This window comes from Lepus europaeus, chromosome 6 (assembly GCF_033115175.1).
Source record: "Lepus europaeus isolate LE1 chromosome 6, mLepTim1.pri, whole genome shotgun sequence".
Lineage (NCBI taxonomy): Eukaryota > Metazoa > Chordata > Mammalia > Lagomorpha > Leporidae > Lepus > Lepus europaeus.
The window spans coordinates 120,190,341-120,209,155 of record NC_084832.1 but is presented as its reverse complement, the minus strand read 5'-3'; the positions used below and the strand labels follow the sequence as shown (position 1 = coordinate 120,209,155).

Below are 18,815 nucleotides of genomic sequence, written 5' to 3'. Positions count from 1 at the left end.
AGAGGAAGCTCCTGGCTCCTGGCTTTGGCCTGGCATAGCCCTGGCGATTGCAGCAGCAAACCAGTGGATGGAAGAACTCTCTCTCACTCTTTCTCTCCATCTCTATATTTAACTCTCTCAAAATAAATCAATCTTTTAAAAAATAAAATGGGGCATAATTTTCAAGATGTTACTGTATGACTGATATAAATATGAACTGGACATTTACCAAAGAGTTATTCTACTGATTCATGAATAAGCCAATCATTTCAGATTGAGTGGACTAGATGTTAAGACTGCTTAAAAGAGCCTCTGAAGAATCGCTATGTGTACAGGAAATTTATCAATGGGTGTTAGACAAAGGAAGATTTTTAGGTTAGACACAAAACAGGTTAAGTCCTACACAACCATAAACCATATCTTTAAAGTTATTTGTTTCTAACAGAAATTATTTTTATCTCTTCTGGGGACAAAAAAAGTTCTATAATTAACATATAATATTACTACATCTGAGAATTCTAATAAATAAAGAATTTAAATAGTCGTGGGGTAGACTTATTAAACAATGTCCCAACAGGACACTGCAAAGACACGGCGCTCACCTTATTTCCCTATTTGCAAGCATTCTAAACATGGGTGTGCATGTATTAGGAGGATGCACAGGCCATGCAGACAGAATGTGAGTGAACTGCCGGCCAGATCTGTCCCACGGCCAGGAGGGCCCTCCTCGCCCCAGGTGCACAAAGTCCCCTGCCCTTCCTCCTGACTGTGGTCCAAGTAAAGAGCTGGGAATGGCACAGGAAGGAGACAGAAGGGGAGCTGTGGTTGCAATCTGATTTAACTTTAAAACATGACTCCATCCACTGGGAGAAGAGCAACAGTGGGAATGTAAGTCCTTGAAGGAGACTATTACAAGGAGCTGTGCAAACAAGCAGTTTGTCAGATGTAAAAAATTCAACGGAGAAAAAGCAAGCAGAATATGGGGAGGTTGGTGGAAGGGACACCAGTGTAGCGCTCCAAACACTGTCTGGTAAGGTGACACTGGAGCAGAGACCTAAAGACGTCAAGAAAACCGGACAGGGACCCCAGGGAGGGGCACCCCGATGTGGCAATGATGCTGGGTAATTACAGACAAAGAGGGGGAAGGCCTGTCAGAGAAGGAAGCCCTGGAGGACCGCCACAGGGTCTGGGCTTTTAGTGTGAGGGAGAGGAGAAGCCACTGACGGCTGTACAGCCAAGGAACGGCAGAGGGGAGTGGTGTGTGAGCAGCAGTGGCGAACGTAAAAGGATGTGTTACAAGACACTAACAGATGGTACGGAACACCTTGGGAGCACCAAGCAGGAAGGGAAGTGGAAAAAATCAGGGCATTCCAAAGGTACAGCCAGCGACTTCTGCTACAGGAACACAGGGGAAGCAAATTCAGAAGTGAGTAAGAGTGAGTGGGTTTCGGAGTTAGTGCTTAGAAAGCGTGACTCACATTTACTGGGGTGGGGACAGCTGCAGAGAAACAAGTTTATTAAGGCAACTGGGGAAGACAAAGAGGAGGAAGTGACCACAGTTCAGTACAATGGTTAACGCTCTCAGCATTGGGTACAGAGCAGTCTACACCCTTCGTATGTAACTACAGCAATAAAAATGAGGATGGCCAATTCCCAGAGCTCATCCATCACAAGCAGTGTTACTCACCAAACTGTTTCGAACTCAAACTGCTATCCTCAGGGCTTCTCACGGGTCCATACTCTTCCAGGACGGTCCATGTTTTACAGATCTAAGCAAGTGTCTGGTTATCCACTGCTAAGCTCTTAACTGAACACGTTTTAAATATTGACACATGCTTCCTAAAAGCCCCATCTTGAAAACTGTAAATGCACTGGGCTTACCTGAAGTTCTTTGTATCTATCTTGGAAAGAGAGAGCCTCCTGTTCTTTTTCTTTTAGGAAGTCTTTTTCTAAGACACTATGCTTTTCCATCAGCGATTCCACATCCTAAAAGACAAATCCAAACACAGACTTTTTAACATTTAATGGCATAAAATAGATTTACTTGTTTCAATGAACATATGAGCTAACAATTATCAAGAAAAGAACTCACAGAAAATATGGCAAAAATCTTATAGTACTATAAATTATATGCCTCATTCTAATCTGTAGACCAATCACAAACACTGATATAATGCTAAAATCACTCAATCTAATAAAAATCAACAGCATTTCAACTTATTGTCATTTACACAATCTCTCCATATATTTTACATAGATTTGCTAAGATTCTTCTATAGATATATCTGTAGGGAAGACAAACCAGAGCATACATAAATAATTTACTAAAACAGCTTTCTTTCCAAGCATTCTGATCAAATACGCCATGATGCCTGACTTTCCACAGGGAGACAATGTTAAAAAATTTCAAGTCTGCATAAAAAACATAAAACATTCTGCTTCAAAAATCAAAATAAGCCCAGAAGGAAAGCATTCCTTACAGGAAGGAAGGGAGGGAGAGAGGGAAAGGAGGGAAATGGGAGGGAGGGAGGCAGAGGGAAAGGAGGGGAACCGGAACCGGAGGGAGGGAAGGAGGGAGGGAGGAAAGGAGAGGGAAGGAGAGGGAGGGAGAGAAACAAAAACACAGGGCAGGCATTTGGCCTAGCTTAAAATGCTGCTCAGGACACCTGCTTCCCATATTAGAGTACCTGGGTTCAATTCTCAGCTCTGCTTTGTGACTGCAGCCTCCTATTAATGTAGCCCCCAGGAGGCACCAATGATGGTTCAAATAACTGGGTTCCTGCCACCTACCTACTGAGTTCCTCCTCACTCCTAACTCCACCTCTGGCCAATCCCAGCCACTCAAGCATTTGGGGTATAAGCCAACAGACAGGTTCTCTCTTATCCTCTGTCTCTTGATACCCGTGAAGGACTGAGTCCAGTCCCGCGGTATACCAAAAAGTTCAAACGTTCGAATCCCTTACATAAAATGTCAGAGTATCTGCTTATCACCTATGCACATCCACCTGTACACTTCCAGTCGTCTCTGGATCACTAGTGCAAACACTCCCCAACCGGCCGTTCCACTGTACTGTCTGGGGAACAACCACAAGAAACCAGTGAGGGTACATGTTCAGGACACACACAGTGTGTGCTGTGCAGCTGCAGGAAGGCCTGGGTGTGGAAGACACACTGCCCTAAAGACTGCAGATTTCTCACCAGCTTGACACCCTGGGAGGACACTATCTTCTTCCACTGATGACTCTTCCTAGTCAACACTTAGGATTTTGTCAAATTTCCAGTATATACAGTTCTACTTATCTCCAAGGCAATTGTAGACACACCTTTTTTTTTTTTAGAAAACTTTCACTTAATAAATATAAATTTCGAAAGTACTACTTTTAGATTATAGCAGGTTTTCCCCTTATAACCTCGTTCCCACCTGCCAATTATCCCATCTCCTACTCCCTCTCCCATCCCATTCTTCATTAAAATTCATTCTTATTTATCTTTATATATGGAAGATCAACTTAGTAGATACTAAGTAAAGATTTCAACAGATTGCACCCACAGACACACAAAGTGTAAAGTACTGTTTGAGTACTAGTTATACCATTGATTCTCAAAGTACAACACATTAAGGAGAGAGATCCTACATGGGGAGTAAGTGCACAGTGACTCCTGTTGTTACCAATTGACACTCTTATTTATGACATCAGTAATCATTCGAGGCTCCTGTCATGAGTTGCCAAGGCTATGGAAGCCTCTTTAATTCACCAACTCTAACCTTATTTAGACAAGGCCATATCAAAGTGGAAGTTCTATCCTCCCTTTAGAGAAAGGTACCTCCTTCTCTGATGGCCCATTCTTTCTGCTGGGATCTCACTCACAGAGATCTTTCATTTAGGTCATTTTTTGCCACAGCATCTTGGCTTTCCATGCCTGAAATACTCTGATGAACTTTTTAGCCAGATCTGAATGCCTTAAGGGCTGATTCTGGGGCCAGAGTGCTGTTTAGGGCACTTCCCATTCTATAAGTCTGGTAACACACCTTCTTAATTCTCAGTTTTTCTTCTTCAGACGCTTTGAGCTTCATCTCCAGACTTGTAATCTTCTGCTGAAGCTGGATGTCTGACACATGGGCTCCAGGACCCTCAGAGTCATCCACAAGGGCAAGCGTTCCATGGCTTTTCTCATCAGTTAAACCCAACGGAAACAGTGAGATATCCAGATGAGTGTGCGTTGACTGCTGGATCTAAACCACATGAGAAAAAAATAAACAAAACACAAGAGAGGAACATTTGCGCTCTCTCAATAACGAAAACACCCAAAGGGCCCCAGAAGCCACATTTGAGAATCAAGTTGTAGCAGAAGACCTCAAATTCATACAACAACCTGATCGTTTCGTGCTAAGAGATGCAATCTCTGGTCAGATTTAAAGTCTAAAGCATTTCTGATTTTGCCAGCCATGCACTAAAAAACAAATATTTAAACCATTTTCTTATGTTTGAAAATGTACAATTAAGGGTAGATGCATCTGACATTCACCAATTGTTAAATTTACACAAAGGCCAAAAAATCTGCTTATGTTTGAAATTGTAAATCAGAATTTCAAATTTAATAATGACCTAACCCTGGTCACTATTTTCTAACAAAACTAACAGGTGGTTTAAAATTGTGAACTGCACTTGGGAAATCTAACTCCAGCACCTCACACCAGGCCCAGTTTAATGAACATCTGCATGAGCAGACCTTAGGAATGCTATCTTTTTGCTTTTTACTCTAAAAGTGAAATCAATGCTCTAGTACCTAAAAATATAAGATTCTCTCCAATAAAAGAGAAATAACCATGGATTTCATTCTTATTTTCCCTTTTGGGAGCTCAGGGTTGGAAATACAAAGGTAAGTTAACTTAACATACACAATACTTAAACCATATTTTGTTAACAAGGACAACTTAAATACTTTGTAATGTGCCACAACAGAGTCATATTACCCAGTTGTATTTTTTCTTTTTTTGAATTCTAAGTGTTAGCTTCAAAAATCAGAACATCCTTTGCAGAAATATTCCTCTTAGAGGCCAACAGCGTGGTCTCTCCCTCTGCCTGCAATGCTGGCATCCCATCTGGGGACCGGTTCAAGAGTCAGCTGCTCCGCTGCCCATCCAGCTCCCTGCTAATGTGCCTGGGAAAGCAGCAGAAGATGGACAAGTCTCTGGGCCCCTGTACCTATGTGGGAGACCCAGAAGAAGTTCCTAGCTACTGGATTCGGCATGGCCCAACCCTGGCATCTGTAGCCATGTGGGGAATGAACGAATAGGTGAAAGATGTCTCTTTCCCTGCCTCTCTGTAACTCTGCCTCTCAATAAAAAGAGCAAGAAGAAGGAAATATTCCTCTTGGAACATATAAAAAGCAAAGCAGAAAAATATCAATCAAGTAAGTGGGCAATTTTCTATGTATGTGAATTTCACTTTGAAGGGCTTGTCGTCATCTGGGCTCGGGGGCAGTCTAACTCACACTGCTGTTGTCTGCTTGTGTATTCTCCGGGGAGGAAGTGACGGCATCAGAGGAGAGGCGGCCGAGGGCGGCAGGGTGGTCACGGTCCACTACGAGGTCAGGAGCAGCCGGCGACAGGTGGACTGCAGACACTGAGGGTGGGCGGCAATAGTGGGGCTTGGGTTAGTAAACCAGACAGCCGAGAGAGGACAGGCTGAAGGGCAGAAAGGGAGGAGAGGGAGACCGCAAAGGCTGAGAGAAGAAAATGCCAGGAGACTGAAACTTGGGACACTGGGACTGTTCCTCCAGGCCCATTATCTAAAGTCCACAACTCTGGCTTCCACATTTAACATGGCATTTCCACGTGGGACCCAGGCAAACAAAATGATGGCAGAATGTTTTGGTGTTACACTAGCACGTTGAAATCAGAAGTGCCTTTCCAATTCAGAAAAAACAAATTGATATTTATTAATATTCATTCACGTAATTCAGAAAAATTCAGTTAGTAAAAAGAAAAATGGGAGGTGGTGTAGTGGCACAACAGTTAAAGCTGTCACCTTTGACACCAGCATCCCATATAGGCGCCGGTTCAATTCCCAGCTGCCCCTCTTCTGATCCAGCTCCCTGCTAACACACCTGGGAAAGCAGCAACAGATGGCCCAAGAGCTTGGGCCTCTGCATCCATGTGGGAGACCGGGAATAAGCTCCTGGCTTCAGCTGGCCCAGCCCCTGCTATTGAAGCAATTTCGGAAGTAAACCAGCAGATGGACGATCGATCGATCGATCGATCGATCTCTCTCTCTCTCTCTCTTCTCTCCCCTTCTCTCCCCTTCTCTCCCTCTGTGCTTTTCAAATAAATAGGATAAACCAAATATTTTTTTTAAAAGACAGATGCACCAGGGTGCCTCCTAGTGCCAGGCACAGGCCTTGGGCACCCGTAAGACCACAGCGAGCAAGACAGATGCACTCATGTTCTTAATGACCTGAGGACAGGAGGCAGACAACCAACCAAACACGACAGACAGTAAGACGAGGAAGGAGGGAAAACTTCACTCTGAGAAAACAGATTCAACCATCTCTGCATTAAGTTCTTCTTTTGGAAGAAACAAGATTTTTCTTGTTAAAAATAAGTCAACTTTAGTTTACGGAACTGTTTCTACAGAAAAATCATGATGAAATACGTGTCTGCAATTAATTTCACAACAAGCCACAATTAGGCTGTGATGAGAGTTCAGATACAAAGGTTATGAACGGAGAGCCTTTTGCCAAGTATGACATAAGACAAAAACACAGATGAGGACTAAAATCAGCACATTCTATTTATATAATTTTAAACCATTCACTCAAACTATAAATAAATGTCTATTATGCGTTTTAAAAGCTAAGAAGATCAACTCAGTCATGTCATCAGTAACTCATTCATAAAATATTTCTTGATTTCTAGATTATAAACACCTTTATTCCACATTGGCATCGGAGCAACGTCAGCGGAGTTCTACCATAAGCTCTGGAAGGCAGCTCACAATGGAAATTGCATTTTTCCCTGAAGAAAGACATTTATAAGGCCATTAGCTATCAAGAATATAAAGAATATATGGAAACTTTAAGACTTTAATGTTTACTTAATTACCCTGTCTACACTTTCACTATGGAACAGTATTGTGTGTTGGAGACACCATGTTCCATACAGGTTAATTAAGCTACTCTAGACCTCTGCCTTCTAAACATTTCAGTTTCTGTTCTTGTTTCTAACTTACATAAACTGAAATGCTAATTCACATTTGTAATGGTTATATGTTTTTCAGAAATTTTTTTCTATTCTATATGATGAGACTTCTCTAAGATATCAAAATATTCCAACTTCTAATTGTGAATTATAATTTTAGTGAAATATTACTGATGAATGGTTCAAGGTATGAACATTAATTAGTACAGCATGGTAAGAAGGACTACCTCCCTCAGAGGAACCTTACTGTCACACCAGGTGCAGGACAATGGACAATTACTTAAGTTCCCTGTGTCCCAATTTCCCCATCCATAAAATGGGTGTGGGGTGGGCATTGTGGCACAGCAGATTAAGCTACCACTTGAGATGCTCACATCCCTTATCAGAGGGCCTTTGATCGAATCTCACTTCTACTCCTAATCCAACTCCCTGCTGAGGAATTCAGGAGGCAGTAGATAATGGCATAGGTGCTCAAATTCCTGCCACTCACATGAGACCAGGATGGAATTCCTAATTCCTGGTTTCAGCCTGGCCCAGACACAGCTATTGAGGGCATTAGGGGATTGAACCAACAGGTGGAAAAAGTTTCTCACTCTGTGTCTCCCCTCTGGGTGACTCTGCCTGTCAAATAAATCAACCTTTAGAAATGTTTAAATCGTGCGGCTGGCACTGTGGCGCGGTGGGTTAACGCCTTGGCCTGAAGCACTGGCATCCCATATGGGCGCCAGTTCAAGATCCAGCTGCTCCACTTCGGATCCAGCTTTCTGCTGTGACCTGGGAAAGCAATAAAAAAATGGCCCCTGCACCTGCATGGGAGACCTGGAAGAAGCTCCTGGCTCCTGGCTTCAGATCGGCCCAGCTCTGGCCACTGCAGCCAACTGAGCAGTGAACCAGCAGATGGAAGACCTCTCCCTCTCTCGCTCACTCCCTCCCTCCCTCTCTCCCTCTCTCCCTCTGCTTCTCCTCTCTCTGTGTCTCTGACTTTCAAATAAATAAATAAATCTTTAAAAAAATGTTTAAATCGTGATCTTTCGGTAACTACCACACCAAATCAACACTTCCATGCTTACCTTTCTTCACTCATCCAGAGCACATGGTACAACACTCACGACCTTCATTTTCTTCCTTTCTTTTTTTTTTTTTTTTTTTTTTGACAGGCAGAGAGTGGATAGTGAGAGAGAGACAGAGAGAAAGGTCTTCCATTTTGCCGTTGGTTCACCCTCCAATGGCCGCTGCGGCCGGCGCATTGTGCTGATCCGAAGCCAGGAGCCAGGTGCTTCTCCTGGTCTCCCATGCGGGTGCAGGGCCCAGGAATTTGGGCCATCCTCCACTGCCTTCCCGGGCCATAGCAGAGAGCTGGCCTGGAAGAGGGGCAACTGGGATAGAATCCGGCACCCCAACCGGGACTAGAACCCGGTGTGCCGGCACCGCAAGGCAGAGGATTAGCCTGTTAAGCCACGGTGCTGGCCTAGACCCTCATTTTCTTCCAAGCCCTCTCTTGGCTCCTGTGAGACTTTGATCTCCTAGATTCCCTCCTAATACTTGGACTGTTTGGTCCACGTTTCCTTTTCAGGCTTTTTCTCCACTAAACCTTACATGTTCACTGCTTCCTATACCTCCTGATCTCACTGTCCATATTATTCTGGGCTACCACACCCGAAGCCATTAGTTAAATTACCATCTACAGACTAATGACACCCAAATCCACACCTCTGGCACATACCCCTTTCCAGACCTCCTGATCCATAGACGCACCTTATCCCCAGGTAGTTCCATTTAACTGTAGGACAGGAGTATCAAACTTACCCATCGTTTCATATTAACTTGCTTTGCTTCATGTTTTCCATCTTGGTTAACAGTACCACAATGAAATACTATGTTTGCCTGATCCAGATGCGATAGCCCTAAGTGCCAACGTCACTGCAGTCACACCACGCTGCGAACATTCTGATTAGGCCATACTGTTCCATACCTCTGTTACCTCACAACATTACTGCCAAGGCACACAGCAGAGGCTTTGCGTTCAGCAAATTTGAGCAATAACAACATACTCATTACACATACTTGGGCAAATTCCATAAATATCTATATGGCAAGGTTCCCTTTTCTGGAAATGGAAAAGTACCACAAAACAATGCTATAGAATGGAAATAAAACAATGAGCATGAACCACTTCGCTCAGGTTCACGTGAATAAACACGAAAGAGGCAGTGGCCATGAAATGATCATTTGGCAACATTCGAAACAAGCCAACCTCTTCCATCACCCAACCACAGGACTACTATAATTTCCCACTGCCTATTAAGATATTACAGAATCAAACCATTATGTGTAAGAATTCATGGGATCTATTTAAGACCATAATTCAAAAAAGCCATCTACATCTTGGAATATTGTAATCAATGAAAATCAATGAATTAAATCCCCAGCACATACTAAAAAAGAAACAACAAAGACCATTTTTAGAAGCAGAATAAAGAGAAAAATACTGTGGGCATTAAAGTAGACTAATAAGGGCACATGAAATTAACAAAATCTTTGATCTTAATATAGCTAGAAAGCTTACCTAACCAACAATAAATGAGTGAAGTATAAACACCTAAGATTAACTGGCAGAAAATAGACAATAGGAGATGTTTAAAATTTTAAGACTTTTACCCAGATTTCTAAGCACTAAATCTTAAAATATCGACAAATGGGCAACTCTCCACAGAAACATGGTTCATAAAATTAACTTAGCCAAGCTTTAGTCAAAGCTTAAAAGAAAAATTTGAAAACCAATTTCTTTGGTTTAAAAAAAAAAAAAAAAACAACCACCGACTCCCCCACAAATAAAGCATTAGGCCAACACTGCTTCAAAATATTTCTACCAAAGTCTCAAACACCAAATAATGCCCATACTTAAAACCTGGGCAAAGAAAATAAATAGCACGGAAAATGAAGGAAATGTTCATTAACATTATATAGCATTAAGATAACATTGATCTTATTTATCATGCCTGTACCTGGAAAAAAAAAAAAACAGTAAAAAAAAAAAAAAACATAATCAGACATCAGCCTTAGACCTAAAATCTCCATCTTATAGAAGGGGAAAAAATTAAAGGCTTGGGGTCAGCGCTGTGGCGCAGTGGGTTAACACTCTGGCCTGAAGTACAGGCATCCCATATGGGTGCCAGTTCGAGACCCGGCTGCTCCACTTCCCTTCCTGTTCTCTGCTATGGCCTGGGAAATCAGCAGAAGATGGCCCAAGTCCTTGGGCCCCTGCACCAGCATGGAAGACCAGGAAGAAGCTTCCGGCTCCTGGCTTCGGATAGGCCCAGATCCTGCCATTGTGGCCAAATGGGGAGTGAACCACTGGATGGAAGATCTCCCTCTCTCTAACTGTGACTTGCAAATAAATAAATAAACCTTTAAAATAAAAAAAAAAAGTAAAGGTTTTTCCCCTAAGATAAGGATACCAACTATCATCATAGCATTTCACGTTGTACTAAAGGCGTGACCATATCCAATTAAACAAGAGAAATAGCATATAAAATTAGGAAAAACTAGAAAACTACATCACATTTCTCTCACGGGATACACAGCAAAATTAACTCAAAAATAATGGTACTCAAGGGCCGGTGCTGTGGTACAGCAGGCTGAGCCACTGCCTATGATGTTGGCATCTCAAATGGCAGCAGATGGAGTCCGGCTGCTCCATTTCTGATCCAGCTCCCTGTTCATGTGCCTGGGAGGACAAAGGACAATGGTTCAAGTACTTGGGCCCCTGCCATTCACGTGGAAGACCCAGATTAAGTTCTCAGCATCAGCTTGGCCCAGACCCTACGGTCGGGGTCATATGGGGAGTGAACCAGCAGACTGAAGATCTTTTTCTGTCCCTCCCTCTCTCAATTTGTAACTCTGCAATTCAAATAAATAAAATGGGCCTTCAAAAAAATAAGTAAATAAAATAAAAATAAGTGTATTAAGTAAAGTAGCAGGCTATAACCTCAACAAACAAGAAGCACTCAAGTATCAAAACAATAGCCATGTAGGGGAGATAATGGTACAGAAAATGTTATTTTTCAGAGGCACAAGGAAGCTAAAACATTTAACAGCAATTTTAGAGAGAAACATGAAGAAGGGTAAAATATTTGACACAGCAGTCACCCGCACCCAAAATCAAAGTGCCTGTTCTGAGTTCCAGTTTCTCCACTTCCAATCCAGCTTCCAATGAATGTATACCCTGGAGATACCAGTGATGGCACAAGTATGTGAGTCCCCAGAGCCCATGAGAGAGACCTAGAAGGAGTTTTGGACTCCTGTTACAGGCATTTGGGAAGAAACCAAGGGAGGGACGATCTCTCTCTTTCCTCCTCCACATCCGCTCCCCCCAACCCCCGCCAGCCTCTCAAGTCACATGAAAATAAATTTTAAAACAGTTCAGAAGGAAATGAAGGAGCAGGCATCGTGGCAGAGTGGGTTAAGCCACTGTTTGTGACACGGGCATCCCATACTGAAGTGCCACATTGAGTCCCAGCTGTTCCACGTCTAACCCAGCCCCCTGCTAGTGCATCTGGGAGGGCAGCACAAGAGGGCCCAAGCATCCTGGCCCCTGCTGGCTTCCGCCTGGCCCAGACCTGGCTGTTGCAGTCATCTGGGGAGAGAACCAGCAGATGGAAGATCTCTCCTTATCTGTCTCTCCCTCCCTCCAGGTCACTCTGCCTTTCAAATAAATAAATAAATCTTTGTAATAGAATAAGTAGAAAATGAAGTATGAGGAAAACTTTACTCCTTAAAGACATTAAGATAGATTTAAACAAATGTGAAAGTAAGTGGGTAGCAAAATTGAACGTCAGTAAACAGCCAGCTCTCCTTTAGTTATTTTACAGGCTTAAAAGAATCCCAATGAAAGTATCAATAAACTGTCTTTAATGAGGCTCCATAAATGGACATTAAATGCTCCATGGAAAGTGTGAATCTGTCAAAATAAGTAAACTTCAAAAAAGCAAAGTGAGGATAGCAGTCCCTTTTATCAAAACATACAAACTATGTGTGGGCATTGGGCACAGCTGTAGGGACAATGCTATGATACACCCACATTCCATAAGGGAGTGCCTAGGTTCAAGTCCCAGCTCTGCCCTGACTCCAGCTTCCTGTTAACATGCCCCCTGGAAGGCAGTAGGAAGCAGCTCAAGCAGCTACAACGTGGGATGGAAAAGTAGGTAGTCAGGGAACAAAAGACCCAAGGCATTTCCTGCACTTTCTGTCTCTAGTTTTGCACCTGAGCCCCACCTCCTCATACCCCATTTCAGCACACCGACTTTCCCATGATGTGCCCGAGTCTCCTCCAGCACCAAGAAGACTCCAGGATGAGTACACACAAACTCACACTCATGCAGACGCCATGGACTCCTTCCCAGAGGACATCATGGGCACTGCACCCCACCCAAATACCACACCCTTAGTACATTCAATCAGGGTACCACCCCCTACCCAATTAAGGGGACCAATGAACTGGGGGTCACTTTCCTTCTCTCTCACCCTCTCCTCACAGGCAGATTCTCCCCATGGCAAGTGTCTCCCCTCATGGGGCTGTCCACACTCACATCTGAATGTGGACCCTCTCTTTAAGCAAACCCTGCTCTGGTTCTTACATTTCACCTGTCTCTGCTTTGACCACATTCCCACAACCCTGTGTCCCTGCCACCACATGGGAGACCCCAAACAAGTTCTTGGCTCCTGGCTCTGGACCCAGTCATTGGGGGAACAGGGCAATGAACCAGTAGTTGAGAGCTCTCCCCATGACCCAGCTTCTTAAATAACAATAATATTAATAATAAATAAGAACTATGTTTCAGAGAGTAAAAATCTTGCTTCATCAGATGCTGTCTATAGGAGCACACAGTTGATACAAATACACTGTTTCATCTGAGGCAGTACAAAGACTGGGCAAAAATAAATAAATAAATAAAGACAATGTCATATCAGAGTAAAGAACCTACTTTTATTTAACCCTAACTATGGACCATGAACAAAAGTGAGCCACAGTCATCCCAACACATACAAATCATGAAAACTCAGTCCAGTCTGGTCCTAAAAAGAAACAAAGATGCCTGGCTGGCAAGCACAGATTCCACAGGCAGACATCAAAAATCAAAGATCGCAATCACAAAGACTGGAAGGCTCGAGTCCAGGCTACCTGTGTGCACTCAATTCCTATCAAGAAAATCAGGTTCCTACAAACACGCACCTCCAAAACCACTCTGCAGCAGCCGCGCTCCGCAGAAACCAAGAAAGCCTCTGTCACGAATGCTTGAAATTAGCAAGAGCACAGGAATCGGAATCAGGAGCCAAGAACCTGCCCTTGGCAAACACTCACTGCTGAACAAGAGGAGCATGGCCGGCAGAGACAGCTGCAGAGATCCCCGGAAAATCAGAAATAAGAAAGGCACAGGACAGGGTAAGGGCAAGGCGGCCACTATCACGTCAAAGCCAGAACAAAAGAACACGCTCTTGATACGGGACCCTGCAGTGAAAACCAGCCTAGGCGACTGAGAAAAAACTGAGTGGGAGCAAAATAAACAACCTCAGAAAATGTACTGTACAATAAACTAAGGAAAACAAGATTGGGAGAAATGCCTGTTTTAGTCATCAATTTCATGTTTCCAACAAAAAAGTCGTTTGGGAAAATTCATGAGCAGAAATGACCTGAGTGCTAGAGAGGTGCCACTGGGGCCGGTGCTGTAGCATAGTGGGTAAAAGCCGCTGCCTGCAGTGCCGGCATCCCATCTGGGTGCTGGTTTGTGCCCCAGCTGTTCCACTTCTGATCCAGCTCTCTGCCGTGGCCTGGGAAAGCAGCGGAAGATGACCCAAGTGTGTTGGCCCCTGCACCCAACATGGGAGACCCAGAAAAAGCTGCTGGCATTGGATCAGCCCAGCTCCAGCCATTGCAGCCATTTGGGGAGTGAACCAATAGATGGAAGAGCACCCCCCGTCCTGCCTCTGCTTCTGCCTCTTTGTAACTCAGCCTTTCAAATATATAAATCTTTAAAAAAAAAAAAAAAAAAAAAGAGGCACCACTAGCTATGTCTAGAATGACTACTGCAGGCAGGAGCAGTACAGCTGAGATCTGCTTAGTGAGCTTTCTCTATAATACAGTCAAGAGGTGATGGCGACTCAAACAAGGACAGTAGGAGAAGAGGTTAGGAGAAGGGGCAAAATGTAGAAATCCAGCAAGCCTGGGGCACAAGATTCCCTGCCAGCCGGGATGCAGGATGGAAAACGAGACAGCAAAGGGTGACTGCAGTGTTGTGCTTCAGTGGGTGGAAGGATGGAGGGGCCAGTGACTCAGATGGGAAAGGCTGCTAGAGGGAAAAGTGACGGGGAGAAAAGCAGGAGACCAAATGTGGACTGCACAGTCTTTCATTCCCAACCAGACACCTGGACTCTGGAAACTACCCGAGACCATCAGGGACAAGAGACTCACATAGAAACACAGCATGTCAAAGGTTTCTCTCTCCCAGCAGTCACAGGGCTGGTCTCAGGCCAGCGCTGCAGTGAGCAGGGTAACCCGACCCAGCGACACCAGTATTCCACTATCAGAGTGTCTATTCAAGTTCCAGTTGCTTCACTTCCAATCCAGTTCCCAACCAATGCACCTGAGAAAGCAGCGGACAATGGCCCAGGTACTTGGGTTACTGACACGCATGTGGGACACCTGGACAGAGCTCCTGGCTCCTGGCTTCCTCCCGGCCCAGCCCTGACTGTTGTGGCCACACGCCTCGTGAACTAATGGATGGAAAATGTGTGTGTGTGTGTGTCTGTGTCTGTGTCCCTCTTCCAAACACTGCCTTTCAAATAAGTAAATCTTGGAAAAAATAATAGTAATATTAGTAAAGATCTATTTAAAAAAAAAGGGGGGGGCCTGGTCTCTGCCGCAGCTTTTGTACAAGTAGAGAAACCCCTCCCAGGTGTGTGTGGGGCCAACCTTAGCATAGCAGACAACGGCATGCTCCGTAAGAGCATCTACTGGAACAACCTAGCAGGTGCCTACATAAAAGACAGTTAGAGATCTGAGGTACACACTCAGGAAACAAAAAAAATGACCTCCAACCAGGTATGTGCACTCCGTCCCCAGAGCCCCTGGACAAGACAGGATTTACTTATAAAGCCTACTGTTTTTTTTTGTTTTTTTAATTTTTGACAGGCAGAGTGGACAGTGAGAGAGAGAGAGACAGAGAGAAAGGTCTTCCTTTGCCGTTGGTTCACCCTCCAATGGCCGCCGCGGTAGACGCGCTGCGGCCAGCGCACCGTGCTGATCCGATGGCAGGAGCCAGGTGCTTCTCCTGGTCTCCCATGGGGTACAGGGCCCAAGGACTTGGGCCATCCTCCACTGCACTCCCTGGCCACAGCAGAGAGCTGGCCTGGAAGAGGGGCAACCGGGACAGGATCGGTGCCCCGACCAGGACTAGAACCCGGTGTGCCGGTGCCGCAAGGCGGAGGATTAGCCTACTGGTTTTACCCATGGGGACTGCTGGCTGCTAACGAAGATGACATTCCACTTCGTCACATTTCTGTGGGGAAAATCCAGAAAGTTACCCCAACATCACGTATGTCCTTAAGGAAGGACCTACAGAAACAGAGTGTCTAATAGACATCCACGTGGAAATACTGAGTCCACTGTAGCTATACAAATCCAATAGGTTAGAGATTTAAACAGCGTTAAAATTATAATCACAGAAAGCAAAGGAAAATTTGAGACAATAACATGTAGTCTAACAGCACGTAAAAACTGACTATCATCAAAATGTACCTCTAAAGTATGTCCATGATCTGAATAAATTAAAAAGAGAAGTGGGCACTGGGGCACAGTGGTTGAGCTGCTGCCTAGGCCACTGGGATCCCATAGCAGAGTGCAGGTTTGAATCATGGCTACTCTACTTCCAACCCAGCTTACTTGCCAAATGCTGGGAGGCAGATGATGGCCCCAAGTATTTGGGTCCCTGCCGCCCACAGGGGGGATGCAGATGGATTTTCTGACTCTGAGCTTTAGAGCAGGCCAGTGTTGCCTGTAAAGGGCATTAACCACCAGATGGAGGATCTCTCTCTCTCTCCTATGTCATTGTGCCTTTTAAATAAATAAATATAGATAGATAAATCTTTCTAGGCAACGTTTTACCAATATACAACCATTAATTTTTATAAAACAAAAACATATAATATAAATACATTTTAAATTTACAACCTAAATCAAAAATGCAAAAAAAGAAAAAAAGATGATACTCTTTATCTGCCATCTGGTGTTAAAGCTGCAAGTCACAGAATAATCTTACTAAATGATCAGCAAAATTGTTAATCAATGCACAGCATCCATTCATTTACTTGACAATCCATCATGACTGGTGTCCTCCCACAGTGCTCCTAAAACCACCTTACTTATGTTTAATTTGTAATAAAAATAAGCTTTGGAATGGCAGAATGATGGGAATTACCAAAGTTAAGGAAAACAAAACCCATTAACCTAACAGAGTAGATGAGGCGCCAATTTATTACAGAAAAGTCTAAGTTTATTTTTACTGTTTTGATTGTCCTTTTTTTGTATATTACTTACAAAATACACACACACACACACACATATATATATACACATTTCAATTTTAAATTAGTGCATTCAGAAAGTCCTTCCTAGCTGTGAGACTATATCTTTCTATGTCTACATCGTAATTAAGAGGTTTACAGCTCGTTCTAAGTGGCACAGATTGGAGAAACAGAATAAACAATTCAATCAGATTAACCCTGTGTTGACACAGGAGGCCATGGGAGAAGTCAAGCCTCTGCATGTCCTTCCAGCAGCGTCACACAACGGCCATCTCAGAACAAAGATCCAAAGGCTGGGTTAAAACAGCTCCCTTTAGCAGAACCTCCGCTGTTTCCCAAACAGGATGCTGAATGCGAGCTGCTTCTGAGGCAGCACTAAGGACTAGAGCAATATTTACACTTAAATAGATACATGGACATACACTCACACAGTAACACTAAGTGCATTTATGAATACTGTTCGCAAATCGACGTGGATCAGCTATAATCATTAGCTCCTCCATCGAACACTAATGTAGACACTGCGATCAAGGTATTCTGCATGTGTACAACCCCGAGACAGGTGTCGTGGACAGGAGCCAATCATTTGAACGGCCTCTAAAGCACAGTGGCTGCTTCCTGGGGGAGCAGAAACTCCACCTGCGACAGCAGCAGCTACCTGTGTCCCACACTCTAACTGGCCCTTCCTGACGGCCTACCCTAGCCAGCCCCTTAAATCCTGTCACTTGATTAACTGCAATAAAGCGCCTGCCGGTTCCGGTTGTCTGGTTGAACCATGACTGATACAAACACCACCTCCACACCATATGAGATTCTGACGTCCTTCCCAAGAGTGCTTAATGGATAGAAACTTCTCAGTGTTTTTGGGCCAAACAGACTATTGCCAAGACACAAAGATATCAGTGCTTTAAACATTTCTGGGAAGCCTGAGTCATGAACGCAGACGCGGAATAAACAGGACAAGCCTGACTGAAGTCAAAGGCGGTACCGCACAGGACAGCTTAAAGCGAGCTTTTGCGATTATTCAGTCCTCCGTTAGAAATTATCATTAACAGAAAGACATTCCTACAGAAGTATAAATCCTTTACCCACTTACATGTTCTTCCAATGCAACACCCAGCCCATCACTGTTACAGACATGGGGGTTATAAAAAGAATTCCGTGCCACCTACTGCTCTTTCCACATAAAAGACAGCTGAAATAAGAGCAGTTACTAGCTCACTGACCATGCTTCTGCAGCCAGTCTGAGGCTGTCAATGCTGTATTTCAGTCTGAATTAAATCATAATACACACAATCTCATGGGAAATCCAACATAAAAGTTACATACAGGAAGAAAGGGAAGGTCTGTAAGACATAACAAAGGAAACAGAGGGAAGGGTAAATGATGTATGTGATTTTAAATTATTCTACATGAGAAAGAGAAAGCTTCCCCACATCTCTCAAATTCTATTCCTTATATTTCATTTAGTACTACAAGATTATCAAAAAGTTATACTAAAATCTTGTAGTATCATCAAAATGATAACTGGTGGACACACTGATTATTTTTATGGATTTTTTTAAAAGATGTATTTTTACTTTAAAGGCAGAGTAACAGAGACAGAGACAGGGAGAACTTCTACCTGCTGGTTCACTCCCCTATTGCTGCTGGGCTAATCTGAAGCCAGGAGCTAGGAGTCTCTTCTAGTCTCCCACATGCATTCAGGGGCCCAAGCACTTGGGCCATCTTCTGCTACTTTCCCAGGCACAGGAGCAGGGAGCTGGACCAGAATTGGAACGAGCACCCATATGGGATGCTGGAGCCACAGGCATGGCTTTACCCACTATACCACAGCACCAGCCCCAGACACACTGATTTTTAAAAGCCGGACCACCTGCTTATATTAGAGTGTGCTTGTGCACAAAATTTTTAACAGAAGCAGAAAATAGAGAATCACTGCAGATAAGATCACTTCTTTGCATTCCCACTATTAATGTCCCCAACAATCATAACATAGTAGACAAAAATATCCCTAAAAAGGAAGACACAATGTTATCATATTCCAGACCAACCT

General features: G+C 43.8%; 1 protein-coding gene across 6 annotated transcripts in view; it reads right to left on the bottom strand.

Annotated features, from left to right (window-relative positions):
- The window catches only part of CCDC91 (coiled-coil domain containing 91), a 325,533-nt gene that overhangs the window by 208,401 nt on the left and 98,317 nt on the right, over window positions 1-18,815 (bottom strand). For 4 of the 6 annotated variants that reach the window (XM_062195016.1, XM_062195014.1, XM_062195013.1 and 1 more), the window contains exons 4-6: window positions 5,476-5,606; window positions 4,010-4,213; window positions 1,861-1,965 (exon numbers count right to left, since the gene is read on the bottom strand). In XM_062195016.1, the coding sequence (XP_062051000.1) occupies window positions 1,861-1,965; window positions 4,010-4,213; window positions 5,476-5,606 (440 nt within the window). Of the gene's footprint in view, window positions 1-1,860; window positions 1,966-4,009; window positions 4,214-5,475; window positions 5,607-6,909; window positions 6,998-18,815 lie in introns of all 6 variants that reach the window. The other 2 variants (XM_062195015.1, XM_062195017.1) reach the window with 2 other exon arrangements.